This window comes from Phodopus roborovskii, unplaced genomic scaffold, assembly GCF_943737965.1.
Source record: "Phodopus roborovskii unplaced genomic scaffold, PHOROB, whole genome shotgun sequence".
NCBI lineage: Eukaryota > Metazoa > Chordata > Mammalia > Rodentia > Cricetidae > Phodopus > Phodopus roborovskii.
Genome location: NW_026126613.1, coordinates 3,023,299 through 3,047,561, shown reverse-complemented (window position 1 = coordinate 3,047,561; position 24,263 = coordinate 3,023,299). Strand labels below are relative to the sequence as shown.

Below are 24,263 nucleotides of genomic sequence, written 5' to 3'. Positions count from 1 at the left end.
TTCTAGCAAAGGAGACATTTCCGTATCACTGTTAGAAGGAACAAATGGCTATCCATGGTGCCTGTTAGCATACCAGAGTGCATGCTGGCCTCCAGGCTCCTCCCATCATAAGCCTCTAGCTTTTCTAGCCTTCTCTCTCACCCAAACTTCTCTAGCTCTGAAGCTTCCCTTCCTCAGTGTCTTAGAACCCTGGGGTTTCAGCTGTGTTCTGCCTTTTGCCTTGCTCTCCTGGCCCCCTCTCTCTTAGTCTGCTTTGCCCTCATTCTGTCTGTCCACCTCCCTTGTCCCCTCCCCCAATTCCTCCCATGGGCCAAGCCTGGTCTGCTGGCCATGTTCAGTCTGTGACTTTCTCCAGATGCCTCTTGCTGTACTCTCCCTCATATCTACAGTAAAAACCTTCCTCTCAACTGTGCCTTGGAGTGGCCATGGGTCATGTTTTCAGTTTATACAATGCCCCCCCCCATAGTTCTTATTTAAGTTGTTTTATTGTCGAAATAAGATCTACCATCTGTGACCTACGTCTTCCGTTTGCACTGCGTCAGTTCCCAGTTTCTCCCTCCGTGGTTCTTATCCGTCAGAGCCAGCACAAGCTGAGGCACCAGCTGAGCCAGGCCCTTTATTGGAGGTATTTATTTGTCTGGAACTGCCCACTTCCTTCTTACAAACACAACGCTCTGTAAATGTTGTGACATTTCTTGTAACTTCCTCATGTTTTATTTTCTTGTTTCCTTATTACGTAGTTGATTCTTTGTTGCTCTCTTTGTATCTTAGAAAGTTTGTTCATCTTTTTAAAAGAGTGTGTGTTTTTTTTTTTTTTTTTAATCTGAAAGGCATTTTTTTTTTTTTTTTTTGTATGTACTTTTTGCCATGCATGTATGGTTCCCTAGAACTGGAGTTACAGTTTTGAGAGCTGCCAAGTGGGAGCTGGGAATTGAACCCAAGTCCTCTGGGAGAGCAGTCAGTGCTCTTAACCACAGAGCCATCTCTTCAGCCCCTAGAGTATTGTTTAAAACTATTCTTAGAGGCAGGCAGATCTCTGTGAGTTTGAGGCCAGCCTGGTGTACTGACTTAGTTCCAGAACAGGCTCCAAAGCAATGCAGAGAAACCCTGTCTCAACCCCCAACCCCTCCCCCCCAAAACCCAAAACTATTCTTTAAATAAAAATAATGACAAGATTTTTCAAACTTTTTTTGAGATTGCAGCTAATTCCATTTCTCCTTTCCTTCCTCCAGATCTTTACATATACCCTTATTTGCTCTTTCATTCAAATTCAGTTTCTCTTGCTCTCTTCTTTCTTCCTTCCTTCCTTTCTTTCTTTCTTTCTTTCTTTCTTTCTTTCTTTCTTTCTTTCTTTCTTTCTCTCTCAGGTTTACTATGCTGAAATCTGTGAGCCATACGTTATCATATTGAATTTCATTCCATGGCTAATAATTACCAGGTTTGAGAAAAATATCAACACACATACGTTATTGTCTCTCTCTCACCTTCCCTCCTGTGCTTCAGGAAGCCATATGAACTATACTCACCCACCAGTCTCTTTATTTCCACAGGAATATTTTTGGTGTATTTATTGTCACTAAATGTGAGAGGCCATTACCAGATCTGCGGCTAGCTAGTTTTATTGGCAAGTTAATACTTTTCTCCTAGCTAATACGAATTGAATTCTGCTATCTTTATAGATTACTTTAACTGTTAACATGTTTTGAGCTCTATAATATAGTTTTGGATTCAATAAAATGTTGTGAGGTAATTGTTTCTAGGCTTACATGACTTGATGACTCTGTGAGGTTGTCACTTGCACGGAGAGAAAGAGAAGTTTATTTGACAATGGATTAGTAGGGAATGACGCAAGCATTGTAAGGTAGAAACAGTTTTTTGATCTTGCAAAATTTATATGACATGGGCCAATTTCCAGAAGCCACTGTCAACTTTCTCTCTCTAAATTGGTTTCAAAGATACACAAGTATATGTTATCTTTTCCTTGGCTAGACGGCCTTATGCGGGTCTGATTGTAAGTTGTAACTATATTTTATATTGTGCCCTGCAATGTAGAATTTCAAATTCGGTTGAGAGGATAGTTTGTGTAATATTAAAGGAAACCGCCTTTATGTTATTTTTAAATGTTTCTTTCACCACAGTGATTAATTCATGATGTGTTCATTCTATCCATGTGTATTCATTACTTGCTAGACTTACATCTTCTCTATGGCACACTGATATTTCCTCCTCTGCACACAGACTGGATTGATCTTTTCATAATGCTATCCATTCAGATGCTTATTTTCTCAAAACAGCCACTCGGAGCAATCTATAACCTATGGTTCTTAATTTTGTTCTTACCATGTGTTCGAATACATGCCAAAATCTATCAAGTCTTTGCTATTATGTTTCATGCTTTGTATTTCCTTTCCTCTCCTGTGGACTTGTACTATTTATTCCTGAGAGAATGCCAGACAGACTTGAGGCTGGATAGAATGAATAGCAGGCTCTGGAGCATTAATTTTTGCTAGTAAAATATGGCTTTACAATGAGAGGAAGATAAAGCTGTCCACATTTCAGTCACCCCCCAGCCATTGTTTGCTTTGTGCTGTCATTTAAAATTTCTTCCTTTTAGTTTTGCTCTGTATACGCCCTTCTTCCCCAACCCCCAACCCCCCTCATGCTCAATGACACCCCTATCCCCTCTTCCTGGTCTAAAGAGCTTCTGTAGGAAATTGATAATCAGTGCCTTTCTGTTTCAACGTCTTTTAACACCAGTGCTGTCTGCTAAGAGGAATTGACGAGGTTCCTGTGATCCTTGTCAGATTCTCTGATTAATCAATTTTCCTTCCGCAGAGAAGCTTCTTTTAACAAACGATCACTAACCTGAAATTGCTGTCATTTTCCCAGAGCTGCTTGGGTTGCATCTGCCCAGTTTGTGCCTTATTACTTTACCTTTTTGATATAAACCTTAACTTTCAGCTTTCAGTTAATCTCATGTAGTAGAGGATGAAAAACTATTTCGTTGTAAGTCATGTATGCTAGCTAATTTGAGTATTTGTATAATTCAGCTTATAAAGCCTATTCAAATAAAAATGAGTGTTTTTTTTTTTTTTTTTTTTTTTTTTTTTTTGTTTTTGTAATTGCTGTTGACTTTCTAGGCAAAATCCAGGGAAAGCAATCCCAACATGCTTGAAAGAGAATGATTGTGCTGCCAAAGAAGCAGTACACTGATCTGTAGGAAAACAGGAGATGTCCTTTAGAAAGATGCTTTTAAAATCGCGCCACTTTGTTATACTTACCGAATCTGTCTTTAGGCCATGGGCAAGTTTGAGCTGTCAAATTAACCAAACACTAAGGTTATAAGAACTGATGAGACTACGTATAAAACGGGATAGAATGTATTTGAATATTATTGATAAAGCTTGTAGACATAAATGTAAAGCTAAACCTATTAAATATGTTGAGGAAAAGAGGATGTCATAGCCTTTGGAAATACAAACCCATCTTCAGTAGATACCAAATAAAATACTAGCTACCAAAGGAAGATCTGACAAATTGTACATTATCAAAAACTTAAACTTTTCTTCATTTACCACTAAAGAAGTTAAAAAAAGGCAATCCACAGATTAGGAGATACTATTTACTGTGAATGTGAAAAAGATGAGAAACTTAAACGGATATTTATTATTCTGCAACCTGGGTGTCATGCTCATGTGTGTAATTTCAGTATTTAAGAGGGTGAGACAGGATGACTGTTGCAAGTTCAAGGCCAGTTTGGGCCTATATTCAGAACTGTGTTATAATTTAGAAACACAGTGGGAAGGAGTCACATCATACAGCCAGGCTCACATGGGAGGCTTCCCTATTTGGGTGGGGGAGGGACCACAGAGAGGCATCCTGAGGAGAGGCAGAGAGGCAAAGAGTCCGACATGGAGAGACAGGCAGAGAGAGAGAGAGATGGGAGAGGGCTGGGGAGAGAGGAAGAGAGAAGAAACTGAGGAAGAAGAGAAAAAGCAGGCGGTTTCGAAGACAATGCTTAAGCCGAAGACTTCAGGACCCTGAGCAGGTCAGAGTACAGCCTGAGTTCTGGCAAGCGCATCCTGCCAAGTAATGGGGTGGGGCAGCGTAATGCCTGAATGCTAACATTCTGGGTTATGAGGTGAGACCCTGCCTGTCTCAAAACTTAAAATCAAACAGTCAAGAGAGACGCCACACTTGTGGCACAAGCTTGGTAATACGAGTTTGATCCCTGGAACTTACAGATAGAAGGAAAGAATCAGCTGTCCACAGTTGTCTTTTGACCTCGACATGTGAACTGTGGCATATGAATATGCACACAGTTCCAGTATATGCATGTGTGTATATATATACACACACATGCACACATATGTATATGTGTGTGTGTATGTGTGTGTGTAGATAATAAGTAAATAATTAAGAAAAATCCAAGTGAAACAGGTGTATACCCCAATTGGTGAGCATTGAAGTCTACACCTGTGACCCAAACACTCAGAGGGCCAAGAGAGAAGGACTGCATGTTCAAAGACAGCCTCGGATAAATAGTTTCTGAAGAGGAAAGAAAATTCACGGACTAGCAAGAATATGTAAAGTACTCTTGCAAATCAGTAAAGGCCAATACATTAAAATATAATGAAAAGTATCAAAACAGTCCTTGCAAAGTTTTCCTAGATTACTGTATTTGATTAAATTCCTCCTTTACTGTAATTGGTTTTCACAGCTTTTTACTCTTTATCGAGCCTAGTATAAAAAGTTAGGCTCAACTATTTTTCATCTTCTTGTAAATGTGTTCATACCATACAGGCTTTATTCTAAACAAATTTCCATGTTTTCTATTTTTTCAGTTTGTCTTTTTTAGTCTAAGGATTTTTTTTTTTTCTCTACATCTACAGTTTATCCTTGTGGAGTGATATCTAATTAGATGACACTATCAATACTGGCCATGATTGGAATACACTACAAATCATGATTCATTGTTTATTATCTAGATACTTAGAAACTTAGTGTTTCAGATTAAATTTAATAATGTGTATTTTCTATAGCCCTTGCACTAGAAATAGCATACATTTAATTTTTTATATTTCCTATATTTTTATGTGTATTAGTGTTTGCCTACATGTATGTCTGTGCACCATGTACATGTCCTGCTTGCACTGGACCCCTGCTACTCAAATTACAGGTAGTTGTGATCCACCTTGTGGGTGCTGGGAAGTGAACCTGTGTCTTCTGGAAGAGCCATCTTAAGAGTGTTCTTAAGCACTGAACCATCTCTCTATTCTCTAATTAGCACAAAAATACAGAGAATAATTTTACACTATTCAAAACCTATATCCACTTCAGCAAAGAAATTGTTATGGAACATTGTCAGGCAAATAAAATTCTGACATGTCTTCAGTTTTTTTTTTAATTTTTGCTATTAGTGTCAAATATGCCATTAAAACATTCACGGGATTATCATTACTTGTTCATCAGTAGGGTTGGAGATAACAAGAGATTAGGAAAAAAAATCTCAAAAGCATCTGATGAGAATCAATGTACCACATGAAATTTACATAGAGATTTGCACATTTATCATTCCCTGCTAGTTGTATGCTGTTTACTTTATATCACTAAAATTTAAAAGTAGTTTTAGTTTTAGGATATTGGCCAAATTACTCTCTTAAAAGGATGTATTTTATTCGTGTGTGTGTGTGTGTGTGTGTGTGTGTGTGTGTGTGTGTGTATGCACACACATGTGTGCAGGTTCCTGGGAAGACCAAAAGATGCCAGAATATCCTTGAATTTTAAGTTGTTGGTTCTTGTAAGTAGCCCACCATGGGGCCTGGGGACTGAAGTTCGTTCTTCTTCAAGAGCAACAAGCACTCTTAACCATTGAGCCATCTGTCCAAGCCCCTAATTACCTTAACAATTTGTTTTAGAGAGAGAAACTATTGAGAACCCTTGGGCACAGAAATCCCTTATAGCTTCAATTGCAAATTTTAAAATTTCTTTGAGGAAATTCATACAGTGTGCTTTGAACATGGTCACCGCCTTCAACGCCTCCTCTTACCATCCTCTTAATCTTTCCATCACGTCTATCCCGACTTTAAATGACCACTTCTTTTCTGTTTCCTTCTTCCTTCCTCGTTGAGTGCAGGTTGTGTTTTGCAAGGAGGCTTGGACTGGGGACTGTTGTGGTGTGTTGTGTCATCAGCTTAACAGGCGTTACATCATTCAGTCCAAACCAAAATTGACTCTTGATGCCCCAGCAGCTATCCAGATGCTAACAGCTCCTCAGCTAATGGTGGGATTACATAGCTACCTTCCTGCCCTATGCGCTGCAATTTTGTCTGGCTGTTTGTGTGCCTGCTGTTAGTTTGCTGTGTCTGGGAAACAGTGTTTTCATGAGGTTATCCGTGACCTCTAAGTCTTAACAGTCTTCATATCCTTCTTCTGCAAAGGTTCGGAGCCTTAGGGAAGATTTGCATGTCTGACCTGGGGCTGAGGACTCAATATATAGTCTATTGTTCTCAGCACACCTTGGAAACTATCACGATGCACAGCATTTTAAAAGCAGCATTTTCTTTACTTGTAGAATAAAAAATAGATAGCACATTCATTAATTTGGAACATTTTCAGCTTACCAGTTGAACAGAGGAAGTGATCCTCAGTCCAGGGCTGGTCAGTAAGCCGAGAATAAAGAAGTATTTGGTGGGCAGAAGAGAGAGGGAGGGAGGGAGGGAGGATGGATGGATGGATGGACAGTTAGATTATTGCTTCAGAATTCGGATTTGACCTGAGACTCCATCCTGTTATATAAACTGGGTAGTATCCCTAGCTATTACTCATTCCCAGAAACAAAACGATTTCCCCAATTGTCCTCAGCTGTTTTTGTTCATTAACCTACTTTGGCCAACCCCTGACCATCATAGAAGGAGTGAGTATCACTCACTCAGGTTTGATGCACTGTAGATGGCAAGGGAAGCTGGGCTTTGACCAGACCCACCATCATCTGGGTCACCCAGCTCTTTTACATGCCTTGAGCATTGCTTATGTCTCTGGCTTTACAAAGGAAAGATATATTATTAAAATACTTAGTTGTTTATAATGCCCCTAATATTTAAGTTACCAATTTAACTATGTGCTAAATAGTAAAGATATTGATGAATCAATTATTGGCCATCAGCCAGAAATTACCCAGTGTTTTCATGAGAAGGTTTGTAAAAGCAAGAGACGAATATTCAGTAAATTCGAAATTGTCCATAATTCAGAGATTAATAGCAGAATATATTGTAAGATGTCTGGAACTTACATATGAAAGGAAGGGGTATGTTTATGTTTGTACAGTCAAGGATTTCCCACATTTATCACATTAAAATACTTTTTGTATTTTTCAGAGAGTGCTTAATAATTTTCACAGAGCTCCTTGCTTATAAAGCATACTATGGGGCATTAGCCACTGTTCAGTCTCAGCACTGAAGTAAAGGGCATTCGAATTAACCCGCCTTCTCTATGCTAACCCATCTATTTCCACGATTGCTGTGTACAGACAGCGTCGGGTAATGTCTCTGTATTTGACGGTTTCTATTGAAGCAGGGCTTGAAATGCCTTACATCCTATTTACTAATTAGAAAAAGACATTTTAAAGTACTGCCCTTAGGCTTGGCAACCTTCTGAATTTTTCTTGGAATCACTTATACATTTAAAAAATACATGTATGATTATGCCATGTTCAGAAAATAGCATTTTTCATTTTGTATCTTAATATCTTTATTTTCCTGTCTTCTTTCCCCCGACCTCCCCCTCCCTCCATTTTTTACTCCTCCTTTCCCAGCATACCGCTCGTCCTTTCTTCTTTTCCAGTGTTTTGTGCATGCGCTGTAGAAACTTTAAGCCTGAGCTATGTTCTTGGCCCTATTTTGTGTTGTTGCTGCTGTTGCTTAGTAAGACATTGAGTAAAAGCTAGGTGTGCTGACATACACTTTTAATCCCAGAACTTTAGAGGCAGAGGATGGTGGATCTCTGGTGTGTTTGAGGCCACTCTAGCCTGCATAGTGAGTTCCAGGCCAGTCAAAGCTATCTAGTGAGCTCTTATCTCAGAAACAAAAGCAAGCACCCAAGCAAACAAACCCTGCTGCGCTGGCTAGTTATATGTCAACTTGATACAGCTAAAAGTCATCCGAGAGGAGGGAACTTCAATTGAGAAAATGTCTCAAGAAGATCAGGTTGTAGGCAGGCCTGTAAGGTATTTTCTTAATTAGTGATTTGTGGGGGAGGACCATTGTGGGTGATACCATCGCCTCTGGGTTCTATAAGAAAGCAGACTGAGCAAACCATGGGGGACAAGCCAGGAAGCAGCACCCCTCATGGCCTCTGCATCAACCCTGCTGGAGTTCCTATCCTGACTCCCTTGGACGATGAACAGCAGTATCAAGGTATAAGCCACATACTTGCCTCCCTTACTTGCCCTTTGGTCATGGTGTTTCATCTCAGCAACAGAAACCCTAAGAGCGCCCCCCCTGCCACGAGCCCCAACAAAAACATGCAAAACCAAAAACACCCACATTGAGTAAAAACGATTTATTGTGGTCATTCCTACCTGGTCCCCACCTCAGTGGTAAATTTGAAATTATTTGAGGACATTTAGCTATTGCTTCTATAGTTGATTTACGTTTAATTCTGCAGTGGTCAGAGGGTATGTCCTCTGTATTTGTTAACACCGGGTATGTGCCTCAGGATTTGGTCTATTTTGTATGCACTTGAAAAGGGTAGAGTGTTTCAGTGAAAACAGGTTTCTCACGTAGTTCAAATGTGTATCCTTCTATTTTTTGTTTGTTTAAAAAAATACACCTCTTATTAAGAAATTAGTTTAAATATCCACAAGTCTTTAAAGGTCTACTATCCCTTTTCAAGTCTATTAACCTCTGTTTATGGTTTCAAGCTATGTTATTAGGAAAGTAGCATTATAATTATTTTTTCCTCAGCACTTGATTGCGGGGTACTACATTTCTTAATACTTTTTAATTTTTTATTTTATGTGTGGACATGTTTTCCCTGTATGTGTGTCTACATCATTTGTGTGCCTGGTGCTGTGGAGGTCAGATGAGGTTGTCCATGCAGATGGTTGTGAGCACCCATGTAGATGCTGAGTATTGAACTTTGGTGTGGGGAAGAGCAGCCAGTGTTCTTAATTCCTGAATCATCTCTCCAGCCTCTCTTAGTATTCTTGCTTTAAAGTCCATTTTATCTGATGTTAATGTGATGGGGGATGCCCTTCTGTATATGTTTCTCTTGTTGGTTGATGAATCAAACAGTCTGGCCAATTGAGGCAGGAAGATAGGTGGGACTAGGAGATGAGGAGAATTTGAAAGAAAGGCAGAGCGAGAACACCCGTGGAGATGTCATGTAGCCGAGGAAGGAGTAACAGGCCTGGACCCTTCTCCCATAAAATAAGACCATTTGGAAATACTTAGATTAATAGAAATGGGTTAATAATTAAGACAGAACTATCTAATAAGAAGCCCTCGGCATTGGCCCAACAGTTTATAAATTAACATAAGTCTTTGCATCTTTATTTGGGGCTCAGAAGGGTGGCAGGACCTGGTGGCATTAGAAAATACCAGCAACATTAACATAATTATATTGGCATTGCTTTAATTGATGTTTTATATGTTATAACTTTGTCTTGGGTGCGAGGTCTCAGATATGCCACAGCAGGGTTGTAGAAGTCAGAGGATAACTTTCTGAGTCAATTCTAGGCTTTTCCCATGTGTGTGGATTCCAGGAACTGGACTTGGCTCATCAGGTTTACAAAATTGATAGAGCGTGCCTGCCTGCCTGCTAAGTCATCATGCCAATCCTTGGTTGGTCTTCCTTCCTTCCTTCCTTCCTTCCTACCTTCTTTCCTTCCTTCCTCCCTCCCTCCCTCCCTCCCTTCCTTCCTTTCTTCCTCCTTTCCTTTTTCTTTTTTAATTGTGTATTCATTTCCTCTTAGAAACTAGTATCATTTATCATCTACTGATATTGCCACTTAGAGCCACCTCATTTTAGGTGAATATTTATGAAAGTGTTCATGGCTACTGGTGTACTTAATGAAATATTTTATTCCAAATATATTTTGTGTCATAAAGAGTACTTTATTTACACATTGGAGCCTTATGTATTTATGTAAAATGGGTAAATTATGTATGTATGAATATATCTATAGCATAAGGCACATAAAATGTTGGATATTATGCATGGTCATGGATCTTTTATCATTTTAATTATATTTCACCATTAATTAAACTTAACAAGTAGGAAATTGTAGGCTATTGGGAAGGTAAACGCAAAAGAAGAAAATTTGTAACCCATATTCCAATGTGTTAATACTCTTCCAGCAAAAATATTCTTTCAAATTAAATAGAAAAGCTGGAAAGATGTTCCAATTATTAAAACTTACAAGCAGAATTTGGTAAATGACATTTTAACATAGTTGTGTTTTAATGTTAATTCCCGAAGTTGCAAAGATGCACATAATTAAGTCTCATACCCTTTTCCAGGCACGCGTACTAACCTGTTACTTTACTGCTTTGTCCAAGTATGTAAATAGGGATAGAGGTGCATAAAAAGAAGAAGAAGAAGAAGAAGCCGGGCAGTGGTGGCGCATGCTTTTAATCGCAGCACTTGGGAGCAGAGTCAGGAAGATCTCGGGGAGTTCTAGACCAGGATTCTTAGTGAGTTTCAGGACAGGTTCCAAAACTATACAGAGAAACCCTGTGTCAAACAAAACAAAACAAAAGAAAAAAAGTTGTTTTCATTGGCATTGTGTTGAGGGCCTCTGAGAAAGAAGAGAGTTAACTGACCACTTCCCCATTCTTCATCCACTATGGCTTTGGTGTGTGTGTGGGCACGCGCACATGCACACACATACATGTACATTTGGATGCATGTGCACACGTGTGCCCACATATCAACACTAGCTATTATTCTGTTGCTCCCTACCTTATTTTCTGTTTTCAGATTCATTCTGTTAAGACTCCGAATTACAGTTACTGTTTTACTCTTTGTTGTCATCATATACTTGAAAAGCGTTTGTTTATTATGACTAAAATGAGATATCTGAAGCTGGGTAACTTTATAAAGAACATGGTGTAACTTAAAATTATGGAAGCTTAAGGGCATGGTGCTGATAGCTGCTTGGCAGTGGTACAGGCTTCATGGCATGTGACACCACAGTGGCAGGAATGTACAGAAACAAGAAAAGGCATCTCCAAATAGGAAACTCAGAGCAAGGAGGACCGCATTTGCTTTTAGGACAACTCGAAAAGATCTAACTCAGTGTTCCATGAGAACTATCTTAGTCCATTTAGATGGACCAATCACTCGCTGGTTTACCCCTTCAAGTCACATGTCCTCTCAAGTCTCCTTTCTAAGAGCCATTGCATGAACTCTTTCCTAGAGGACAGACCACATCCAAGCTGTGACAGGTAATAAGTAAAAACAAGGATCAAGGTTGACCAGATGTCCATTATTATAAAATGTGTAGATTCTACTGGGTAGGTAGTCCTAGCTTTGAGTTACTAAACACCTTTAAAGCAGCTAATTGCTGCACTTATGCCTATTTGTCCAGTGTAGAGTCTCTTTAAATCATTTGTCTTTAGAATGCACAAATCATGTTTTTATACTTGAAAGTAGAAACCTTTTTGAAATATATCCTAATTTAGACTTTCTACTGTCCATGGTATCTGTGGTTGATTTATTTATTATGGTAACTGACTGTTGAACCATCCACATACCGTTTTATTCACATCTCTGTGAGAGCACTGGGAGGTCTGACTTGCGTGCATAGAGTAATCATTTCTCTGCATAGTCTTTGTTTCAGTAACAGGTAGTACATAGCTAAAAAGGTTTGATGAATAACAAAACCCAGTACCATAGAGTAATGGGACAATGTGCAAGAGAAAGGAAGAGAGATTAATAAGGTTCCCACATGAAAGAATGGCTAGAGAGGACAAGGAAGGGTAAGTACAGGGAAGCATGCTACTGTAAATGTCTGAGGTGTGGAGCCTGCTTAAGGGGATATTCTCATAGTCTTAAAAAAAATAATAAATTTTGAAGGGCAACCAGGGCAGGATCAAGGCAGGAGCCTAGAGGCATGAAGTAAAGCCGAGTCCATGGAGTGGTGCTGTTTACTGACTTAGCCCACCTGGCTTGCTCAGTTTGCCTTCTTATGTATCTCAATGTCAGGGATGGTGCAGCCCACAATCGACTAGGCGGGGCTCTTCCACACCAATCAGCAATTAAGAAAATGCTCAACTAGCCAATCATCCAGGGTTAGTGAGGTCATGGAAGTTATTAGAGAACTTACTACTGCTACTTTATTAAACTGTTACAGTTCCCAACTGAGTTCTAAATGTCTTTGTAACCGTGTGGAACTGTACCTATGGCTTCTTGCCAGGGAACCTTCTCTTTGCAAAAGAGGGGGCCATTACAGAAAACCTAAACTGGTTAAAATGCACAGAACAAGTGATGAGCCCTGATTGATACATTCACAACACGATTCCTGCACCTAAGGCTCGTGAATGTGGGTGCACACGGATTGTAAGACCTAGAGGAACAGGGAGTTTGCTGTGAGATTATGTCTCCTGAAAATAACTGTGAAGCCTCACCCATGGAACAAGACCCGAAGAAAAACATCACCAGTAGACAAGCTAAAAATGGAAGGGCTCCCTCCCGTGGACAAAGAACAATCAGCAATTAAGCAGCGCAACTGGGAACAGGAGAAAAGTCCTTTCCTGCCACCAAGGGTACAGTATGTAGTCCAGTTCCCCATATCCACGTTGGGCCTTTCGCAGCCATCTGTAACTCCAGCTAACGGGGTGTCTTATGCCTTTGGCCTCTGTTATATCTTCAACCATGTGTGTGTGGCACTCTCTCTCTCTCTCTCTCTCTCTCTCTCTCTCTCTCTCTCTCTCTCTCTCTCTGTGTGTGTGTGTGTGTGTGTGTTTAAAATAATGAGTAGTCATAGCTTTTAAAAAGTAACATTTCATATTTACTTATTTTAGCTGCACAAATGTGCTTCACGGCACAATTATAATATGTCATGACTGACTTTCCCCTTTTAAATAGCATTTAGGAATTGCTGTAACTCAGTAGTTGCAACTATAGCATGTTTATAGCCTTGGGTTTGGCCCCTCTGTTGTCTATTTTTATGTCAACTTGACACAAGTGGGTCTTATCAGAGAGGAGAGAAGCACATGGACATCATTTGAGAAAGATCCTTCAGGTTCCTCTTGAAGTTCACCTATCACTGCAATACCTCTGCAGAAAACAGCTTGTCTTTTCTTTTCTCTCTCTCATTCAAACAGCTATTCTTTTTCCCTTCCTTGTCCCTTTGTTCCTTTCTTTTTTAAAACTTACTTAGTTTTGTATTTTGAGACAAGGTCTCACTATGAAACCCGGGCCACCCTAGAACTCACTATTGTAGATCACACTGGCCCCAAACTCAGAGATCCACCTACCCTCTGCTTTTGGGGTTAGAGAAAGGCACTGTCAGGCCTGCTTTACCTTCTTGTCTTTCTTTTTAAAATGAAACCCATAAGTCAGTTTCTCCCTTTTTAGAATGCGGAATAAACATGAACTGACTCTTCTCTTTTGCCATCCAGGTGGATCTGAGGATCCTTAGGCCTGAGTGTAAACTAAAAACTATACCAATCTTAATGAAGAATAAAGTCAATGAAGTTGGTGAAAGTATACCAATACACTAGGTTATGTTTGTTACAAACAAAATGTAAGCATGTGAGGGCTGTGACCGAAACAGCTCTTCCTTAGTTCTGTAGTTAGTAGTCAACTATTAACTCTACTTCTCTTGGTTTAAAATAATTGAGCTGTATTTAGTGAGGAAGGAGGAAGCAAAGCTGCTTTAGAATCATTCACATGCCTTTAACGGAGATGATTTGTTTTAGTCATGGCTCTTTCCCTCCCCATGTTCTACCAGACAGCACAAAAGGTCTGCCACAGTACAGACTTCGGCCTGAAAAATTTCACTGTCGGGATGACCTGTACCAGAGACAGGGTTGGTTTTTTTTTTTTCTTATTTTTCACAATGAATAGTCTCCCCTTGCACTAAATTTTGAAGTAATGTTATGCATCCCATGTAATTATTTGAACTGTTTATGATTAGTCTCCATTTTTATGAGGAATATCTAGTCTAAGATCCTCATTGGATGCTGAAAGAGGAAGCCAGGGAAACACTAGGGACCAAATCCTCTATATACTGCTAGTTTATGTAAGCTAGTTTACAGATTCATTGTTCTCTTCCTCTTCACTGTTTGCTTTGTGGCCCTAACTCCCACAGTGTGAATTAGAGCAATGAATTTCACCTTCCTTTCTGTAGTGTCGTGCATAGATTTGAAACAAATTGCTGATCTCTGCAGATGGACATGTGAATACGTTTATTCCCGTATTAAATCATTACTTTCACCTTTTAAGTTAAAGGACTATGTAGCATCATTAATTAGCATGACTGCATTGACAGCTTTACTACTCTCCTTAGGGGCCATTTTTCCATTAGGAGAGGGTGACTTGAACAGAGGTGGCTCACTACCTCGGGTTGATCTGATAGCCGTGATACCGAGTCACTAATGATCAGATTGAGAGTAGATACACAGGATGCTGAAGGGTGGTTCATCCTCCTGGGGATCAGGTGGTACCTCCTGGGGATGGGGGGGGGATGCCAGAAATTTTATCATGCTAACTCAAATTGATTTACATCTTAAGCTTATTGATTACTTCTGAATGCTTTCATTTAATATTTTCTAATTACTGTTACCTCACGTAATGGAAACTGGGAAGCAAACTGGGGTAAAGGGGACCACTGCTATATCTAGCAGTTTACTGTTACTGTAATGAAGACAAGTTTTACACATAAGAGAGGCTTATGTGTATGGAAAAGGTCCAGTGGGTAGATAGCATCAGGTTGGAGATGCACAGCAGGACAAGAGATTGCATTAAAAAACAGGAAGTCAGAGAGACTGCAGTCCACAGTCTCCTTAGAAAACACGAGTCCAGTTGACCTTTGGGCCTCCTAGTAGGCCCAGCCTCTGGAAAACTGCACACTATATTTCCCAACTTGGGAGCTGTGAACTTTTGGGGTGGGTGCAAAACATGTCTAAACCCTGGTAGGTGGTTTTAGGGTTGTGGTCTTTAAGTAATGAATTTCTGGCCTCTGACCAACTAAGTCAGGACTTTGCTGGATTGAGCAGCATTAAGCTTTTATCCTGGAGACAGTTGGGAAGAGGAGGACAATTCTGATACTAATATGATAAAGTGGCTGTTCCCAAAGAGAAACATTTTTCACAGCCACTGGAACCCAAACCCTATCTTCTCAGTCTCTTTTTCAGGTCTGTAGTTACTCAGAACAAAGTGCCCGAGTTATATGCATCAGCAGAAGAGACAGTAACTGCTTCTTTCCTTTGCCAGACAAATTCAGGAAAGTCCTTACAGACTGTGAGGTCCTCACATTAGATCAGGAAAGTCCTTACAGACTGTGAGGTCCTCACATTAGATCAGGAAAGTCCTTACAGACCGTGAGGTCCTCACATTAGATCAGGAAAGTCCTTACAGACTGTGAGGTCCTCACATTAGATCAGGAAAGTCCTTACAGACCGTGAGGTCCTCACATTAGATCAGGAAAGTCCTTACAGACCGTGAGGTCCTCACATTAGATCAGGAAAAGTCCTTACAGACCGGAGGTCCTTACAGACTGTGAGGTCCTCACATTAGATCAGGAAAGTCCTTACAGACTGTGAGGTCCTCACATTAGATCAGGAAAGTCCTTACAGACTGTGAGGTCCTCACATTAGATCAGGAAAGACCTTACAGACCGTGAGGTCCTCACATTAGATCAGGAAAGTCCTTACAGACCGTGAGGTCCTCACATTAGATCAGGAAAGTCCTTCGCCGTGAGGTCCTCACATTAGATCAGGAAAGTCCTTACAGACTGTGAGGTCCTCACATTAGATCAGGAAAGTCCTTACAGACCGTGAGGTCCTCACATTAGATCAGGAAAGTCCTTACAGACTGTGAGGTCCTCACATTAGATCAGGAAAGTCCTTACAGACCGTGAGGTCCTCACATTAGATCAGGAAAGTCCTTACAGACCGTGAGATCCTCACATTAGATCAGGAAAGTCCTTACAGACCGTGAGGTCCTCACATTAGATCAGGAAAGTCCTTACAGACTGTGAGGTCCTCACATTAGATCAGGAAAGTCCTTACAGACTGTGAGGTCCTCACATTAGATCAGGAAAGTCCTTACAGACTGTGAGGTTTTCACATTAGATCAGGAAAGTCCTTACAGACTGTGAGGTCTTCTGAGTTGGATTTGCGAAATACACAAAAAGGCATCCAGACAGGTAAATAGAAAAACAAATGATTGATTATCTTAGTAGACTTTGAATCAGCATATTCATCTTGACAGAAAAAGTAATATGAAAAGAGTGAAGGAATATTTAAAACCTAGATTATGATTTTGTAATTGAGAAAACATTTTTAAATAAGTTATATAAGTCAGTTCTAGTATAAAATGCTCCCAAAACACAATCAAGTGTCTGATTTAATGTCTTGCTTTTATACTCCAAATCTACAAAAATAGTCTTTGAAAATTTTATTTCTGACCCCATATCAAATGGTTATCCTTAAAAACATGCATATGATCAACATTATACAGACTGGGCAGGTTATATTTAGTGATATACCACTAAATAGTATACCGATATTATTTATATATAAATATGTACAAATCCATCTATACATACATATGTACGTACATGAATTTAATAGCAGTGAATGAGAAAGAGGCCATGAATTTGAAAGATTGATGTCAGAGGGCTTGGAGGGAGGAAGAACAGGGATAGGATGTAAATTTAGAATGAACTCAAAAACACGAGGAAAAAAATGTGTTGATTGCATCATGGCAGGCACGTGTTCTTTTTTTTTAAGGCACAGTATCGCATGTTTGTCTTCATACCTCAATACATGTAACACTAAATATCTTTATCTTTTTAAAGGAAAAAAGACATTGTTTACACACTACAAAGAGCAGAGGGTAAGGCAGTAACAGAAAACCGCCTGTCTAGAGCTAAGTAAGAATCTTAGTAATGGCAATCTTGATAATATTTTACCATATAGCTCTACAATTCATTACATCCATGGCATTACAATGTTGTTAAGGCTGATGTATTTTTTTTTTTTTTTACCAGACAGTGCTGTAGTTGCTTTAAAAAATGAATCTCTATGTGAGTTTGTATATGGTTGTTTTTTTTTTTTTAAAGTTATTACATTTATTGTGTGTGCTCGAGTGCATGCACACGCTTGTGTATGGATGTGGCCTACATGTGGAGGTCAGAGGTCAGCTTGGAGTCAGTTCTTTCCTTTCCCATGTGACGCTGGGGACTGAGCTCAGGTCTGGATGGCGGCATCACTTTAGTTTCATACTAGAACCTTTGTGGTAGAATGGATGGGACAAGAATGTGTACATTTATGTTTCTGTATCACCAAATTGTTTTGTACACAGTGGAATAGGCTTTCAATTGCTAGCATTGTAATGTTTATCAAACTTCAGTAAAACATAACAAAACCTATACTTTTGTAATGGATAATTGAATTCCTTGATAATCTTAAAATTATACAGCTACTTTATAAAGCAGTGACAACCATGATTTGCTGTCTCTCTTTGCCTCTCTCTTTACAGAGCAAACTATTCATGGAAGGATTTAGAAGCTTGAAAGAAGGCGAGCCAGTGGAATTTACATTTAAAAAGTCCCCCAAAGGCCTTGAATCAATCCGGGTAACAGGCCCAGGTGGGAGCCCCTGCTTAGGAGGCGAAAGACGACCTAAAGGGAAGACACAGCAGAAGAGAAAACCAAAAGGAGATAGGTAAGTCGCTTGGCCAACTTACGAGTGTATTTGGAAAATATCTGTAAAATGTTCTCATCATTTTGCCTATGGGTTCCATGGAGCCTAGCCAAAAGAAAATGCGTTCAGTGTGCAGCCGAATAGACTTGTCAAGAAGTCAGTCTTCTCGCTGTCTGCAGAGCACTGAGCCACTCGTAGCATGGAGCGTGGAAGTGCTCTGACTACCATTCCTAGACTATTGGAAGGAAGAGCAGAGGAGGAGCTCAGATGCTTACAGAAGAAGTGCCTCTCTCTGTACAGCTTTCTGATTCTCCACTTGCTATTTCCAACGACAGTATACTTCCCGCTTTGTTTTTAAAACGACACTTTCAACTTAGTGGGAAAACTCACTTGAAATCCCAAATGCAGGCAGAAGCCATAAACTCTATGCTGTCTTCTATTTTCCAAACCGACTCTTGGATGTCATTAATTAACACCTGCATACATTCTCACTTTATGAATCAGCCAAACTTTACAAGCAGTGCTGTCAGGCTACTGAGCCTCTTTTCTGTGCTTTGAAATAACCATCACTGTATCAATTCTTATGCACACATTTTAAAAATATTGTCTGATTATATTCTTAGGATAAATATTTACTACCGAAAATCTAGACCAAAAATTAAGTACTGAAAGGTTTTGGTACCTGGTTCTAAACTGCTGCCAAAATAATTAAGAGCAAAAAAAATACAACAAAGGTAAGGTAGTGCTCTGCATTTTATTTAGGGTTGTCTAATTACATAGCTGTGGCCCTCAGTGGTTTTTCATATATGAACTTTGATTATAGCAATAAATAAATAAAATAAAGCATCATTAGAATTAGTTTAAAAAGCAACACGATCTCATAATGTAATTTACCTCTTTATACAATTTGTTTTTTTTTTTCCTTGCCATCACAAAACATTTGAGAAAATGAACTCAACATTAAGAGGAAAAATTAATTTTGCTCACTTCATGACTGTTGGAAAAAAGAGAGGGTTGGCAGAGGCCCCAAAGGTACATCCTTAGTAATCTGTTTTTGCCAACTAGGTCCCACCTTCTTAAATCCAATTTCCTGTTAAGCTATGAACCCATTGATGTTATTAAAATGAACCACTTCCCAATGTCCCTGCTTCTGAACACTCCTGCCTGGAGGCCAAGCCTTTAACCTGAGCTCTTCAGAAGCACTTAGATCTAAATCCTGGCGTTCCTTAAGTCTCCTTAAGTGACCAATGTCACTCTCGTTAATTTGGAGAAGCAAGGATGGAAGCTGAGAAATGAATAAGGGATGCTTTTCCAGTATCCCAGAAAGAGATGGTAGTGGTTTGGGTCGGGGCGGTAGACAAAGAAATGGTGAGCGAAATTCCTATGTGTTTTGAAGGTGGAGACGGCAGGATTTACTGATGGATCAGATGTGGACTGTGAGAGAAGAAGAGTCCAGGATGATTCCAAGGTTTGTTTGGCTTGGGCATCAAGAAGGATGGAGGGACCAGTTGCCAAGATGGGGAAAAACTGCAGAAGGAGCAATACATTCACAGTTTGGCTTGGGGCGTGATGAATATGCAAGAGGGTTAGGACGGACAATTAAAGTTCAGCAGTAGTCAGTGAAATGATACTCAGACCCATAATGAGAAGAGGAGTCTGCCCTGGGTCATTCTAGCATTGAGAAGTAGCAGTGAAAGAGAGTGCGGAAGCAGCAGGAACAGGAAGGTCATCTAGCAGGCCTTTGTTTTGGAAGACTGGGAGAGAGAAATCAAGGAGGTATGTACCAGGACTGTTCAGAGATTCCGATGATTACATGATACATTGATGATGATGACCACTTAGAGTCTCACCACTTAGCAACACAGAAGTGACTAATGGACATGACAGGAATAGCTCTGCAGTCTGGTGGGTGTGAAAGCTTGTGCATCTTGTTCAGCAGAGAGTGACAGGAGAGGAAGCAGATGCAGCAAATACAATATGGGGCATTTCCTAAAGGCTAAGACGCTACAGAATGTGTATGTGTTGACGGGAATGGTTTAATAAAAAAAGGAAGAGTCAACAATGCGGGAGGAGAGGAGATGGTGTCTGCAGTGATTCTTTGGGTGCAAGATGAAACTAAAGGCCCAGTTCTGAGGTCTGACTATGATGGTGAGTGGTTTACTCTTAGCCTACGTGAAGATGCAGTTAGATGATGAGCAGTATCTAAAAAAAACGATAGGGACCTGTCAGACGGGTGTGGAAGCTGTCTAGGAGATGTTGCCAGGAGTGGAAATTTGAGAACTGAAGTCAGTAACAATTCTATAGATTATAAATCATGGGGAAGAAATCAGTGGCTCTGACTAAGAAATAAAGGAAAAATTTTCAGTGCGATAAGGAATGAATTATTTACAGTCTTAAGGCATCTCCTCCAACAAAATGCTTACTAATTGCCAAAGTAAATTAATAGGAGAGTTTGACCCATAGTATCTTGGTCATGTGATCAAAGATAAAAATGACCAGTAATGGGAAGATTGAAAGTGAATGGCCTCTGATGACAGAATACTGATTCCCACGACAGCCTTGCTAAAGATGAATAACCTCAATCTAATTTAAGGGACTAGCACGCAAATACAAACAGCAAGCTAGATTTATCCCAGTGTTTCAAAACTCACACCTCTTATTCTTCTGTGCCTTTAAGTTAAAGGTACACAGAAAGGGTGTGGTTAGACTCAAATTTCAAAATCCTTAGCACAATAACCCTAATGTATAAGCAATTCAAGAGAAAGAGAAGCACTTTCAGAGACTTGGATACTGCCATAAGCCACTTTCGAACTTGAAAGCTTACGGAATTTTGAAAATAATGGTGTTAAGGCTGGAAATATGGATTCATGGGGAAGCTCTTGCCGTGTTATGTGCAAGGCCCTGGTCTTAATGCTGGATTGGTTCACTGAAGCATGAAAAAGGCAGACTTCCAGTTAATTCTTCTTTAAGAGAAAAATTAACATTGGCACATTGTTGTGTGTTTTGCTTGTTGGGAATGTTGATTTTATTTTATTTACCAAATTGTCATAACAATTAAATTTTTATTCACAGTTCTGTGAATTCTCACATGCTCAGAACAGTCCATTAACCCCCCCTCCCCCAACCCCGCAAACAACCTCTCGTGGCCTTTTATACTGCCCATGCCTAATCTATCACTTTGGCAGCCAATAACATGTTTCTTCATGTTATGATTGGCCTTGTTTTTGTGGGTGGCATATGAATACATTTATGAATATATTTATTTGTTTCACAACCTTTTGAAATGGTCCATTTTCCTTTCATCATTGTGCTTTTGAAAGTTATCTGCAATGTTGAATGTGTTGGTCGTTCATTCTCTTATATTGTTGGGTAATGTTCCTTTATTAGACTATAACAGTCTATCTAATTTATCTGTTGAGGATTTGGGTCTTTTCCAGGTATGGCAGTTATGAACAGCATCTGCAAAGACTCAGGTGTGAGTTTGTGCACATAGGTCTTTGTTTTTGGAGTGGGACCGCTATGAACGGTGGTCATGGGTATGTGTTTACCTTGGTTTTGTAGAGGAGTCACATTCTCCTTCATTTCATATGCTATGCATATTTGTTTCAACTGGACATAAGCCTAGCTACTCATATATGTAATGGTCACGGTAATTACTGTATGTTGTCGTGGCAATGGATGCTGATGCTAAACATTGTTTAAGGCATTTTGGTATTGCTATCTTTCTCCTCTGGTGAACTGTACCTTTGCCCATTTTGTTTGTTTGTTTGTTTTTACTGAGGTCTTTATTTTCTTATTACCCTGAGAGCTTTTAATATGCATTGTGATACAGAACATTTGCTAGATAAACTTTTCCAAATATTTTCTTCTATTCGGTATCTTGTTTTCTTCTCTTATAAATAATCTTGTAGTGTAAAAGATTTTATTTTGATGAGGACAGTTTAATTAACTTTTGCTTGATGTCATGTTTAAGAATCATTTGCTTAAAGGGTGGGCATGGTGGCTGCCTTCTTTAACCCTAGCACATAGGAGGCTGGAACAGGCAATGTCAGAATTTGGGGCTAGTGTGGTCTACAGAGAGAGTTCTAGGACAGCCAGGGCTATAGGAAAACCCTGCCTCAAAGTAAATAAATAAATAAATAAACAAATAAACAAAGAAAATAACCCCAAAAAGCAAAATAAAAGAATTGTTTACTTACCACAGTATTTCCTTCCAAGTGTCTGGTAGGATGCTTTTTGTTTTATTCCTATTATAGTTATATGTTTTGCATTTGCTCAGTTATCCAATTAGAATTAGCTTTGTACCTGGTGTAACATTTATATTGACTCATTTTCTTTATCAATCAAATGAATTGTTTAGATACTGTCTATTAAAATGAAGAGTGTTCATTCTGTACAGTCGAGTCTTCCATGTTAGTAAAGATGTTTTTACAATTTCAGATGAAGTAATTTTATATTTACTGTGTAGTTTGTTTTATGTTCATCTTCAGAAGAGTAAGGAGACACAAATTCCTTGTAGCTTTCCTCATTATAAAATGAAGGTAGCTGATGAAAAATCAGAGACCTTATGCTTTTTTCTTAAGAGCTAGACTCGTCTTGGTACCTTTCTGTAAAGAACAGAGTTTACTATGAAGAAGTAAATGTTAATGCTTAAGTTTGAGGTAGACTAATAAAAATGATGATTTTTGTCTGTCATTGTATTTACATGAATTAATAATGTCAGATTACATTACGGAATTAACTTTCATTATGGAATTTTAGTTTATACTTTCAGATATTTGGAATGATTAAATAGATTTACAGTGAGACTAATGGCCTAGAAGTCTTTGTACAGATGGAGAGTCGATGCTAAATACTTAGTAACTGAAATACACGTAACTTTTAAGAACATCTGTAGTGAATTCACATATGGAAGATTCTGGGACTTGTCTATTTACAGTTTTTCCTTCTTTTCTCTTAAAATTCTGCCCCCCCCCCAGTGTAATGATTGTTCTCTTTGTTCTTCTAACCTTCCACATCTTCTGACACAGCCACACACCCTGATAATAATGGAAGGCCTTTTGTTAACAACAGTGACTTGAACTTTTAAAAAAATAATTTAGATTTTTAAAAGTAAATGAGAGAATATTCTGGTGTTTCCAAAAAGTAGTTTCTTGTTTCTAAGGAATGTTAATTGCTAAGGTTTTGTTTTGTTTTGAGTGGAAGTTCAGGGAATTCTGGTATTTGGTACCATTAAAACAAGTCTTTAGTCCTAGATGGTTTTTATTTATATTTATTCTGAGTTTGGCATTCCTGATAGTCCAATATTGAAATGACACATTGTGGCATGCTATCTTTATGGCCAAAAGGACCAGGATGAGTGTAAACAGAACCTAATTATATGGTATCTTGTTAAAACTCAACTCATGAGTTAAACACACACACACACACACACACACACACACACAATGACCATGGTTTTTAGATGAGATTCATGATAGTTAATTTTTACAAAACTGTACTTTTGTGGACTCAAATTATTTTGCATTTGTAAGGAAGTTTTGGAAGAGGCTCGGGTTGGAGAAATTGTCAGTGTTGCTTCATGCAAAGCCTTATGTTTTCTTTATCCCGTGGAAAATGTTTACACGGCGCCCTTGTTCACTCCTAGGTCAGGGCAGCTACAAATTGGACACTGGTGGTTCTTCGTTCCCCGCTTCTGTGCTCTTTCAACCTCCGCCACTCATTCTCCCCTTTGTGTGATTTGGCGGGCGGGTTCTGGTTACTTTATGTGGGAAATCTAGTGCTGGGCCTTTCGAAGTCTTAATAGCATTCCTGAAAAGAAGAAGCCTATGCTTAGTTAGACTCTGCTGTTTTACTTTTAAGAAGTCCTTCAGTGGTATTATTTTCATTTTTACTACATCCCAGAACCTGTTTCCAAAAGAAAATTAAAATGCTGTTTGTTGGAGGTGTTTGGGGGGAAAAATGTAAATTGATGAATTCTAATAAATAACTGTTTCACCCTGATACTTGTGTGATTAGATTTAGGAATTTGCTGTTTAGTAGGTTCCTATTGTGGCAGGGAAATCTTTCAGGCATGAATTGATAGGCCAGATCCTTTGAGGTCTGTCTATCCTGACCTGTGACCCCTATTCTTACAAGATCAACATCTGAGGGAAGGAGATTAAGGCAGTTTAAAGACTGGAATGGTAAATGGAATGGAAAAATTAGCCAGCACATTTTGGGTGCAAAACATCAAAGTCATCAAATAGCTTGCTTATTTTAAACCAGGCTTATGGTTGTAACAAGCTAATTTTACCATGTCTGTTGGATTCAGAAAAAGGACAAAAAAAAAAAAAAAAAAAAAAAAAAAACAACAGTTTAACTTTAGGGTGCTGTTATATCATAATA

At 39.2% G+C, this 24,263-nt stretch overlaps 1 protein-coding gene across 1 annotated transcript in view; it reads left to right on the top strand.

The window, feature by feature from the left end:
• Lin28b (lin-28 homolog B) overlaps window positions 1–24,263 on the top strand; it is a 75,153-nt gene that overhangs the window by 17,075 nt on the left and 33,815 nt on the right. Inside the window, exon 3 of the mRNA XM_051206186.1 lies at window positions 17,713–17,897. Within this exon, the coding sequence (XP_051062143.1) occupies window positions 17,713–17,897 (185 nt within the window). The remainder of the gene's footprint in view (window positions 1–17,712; window positions 17,898–24,263) is intronic.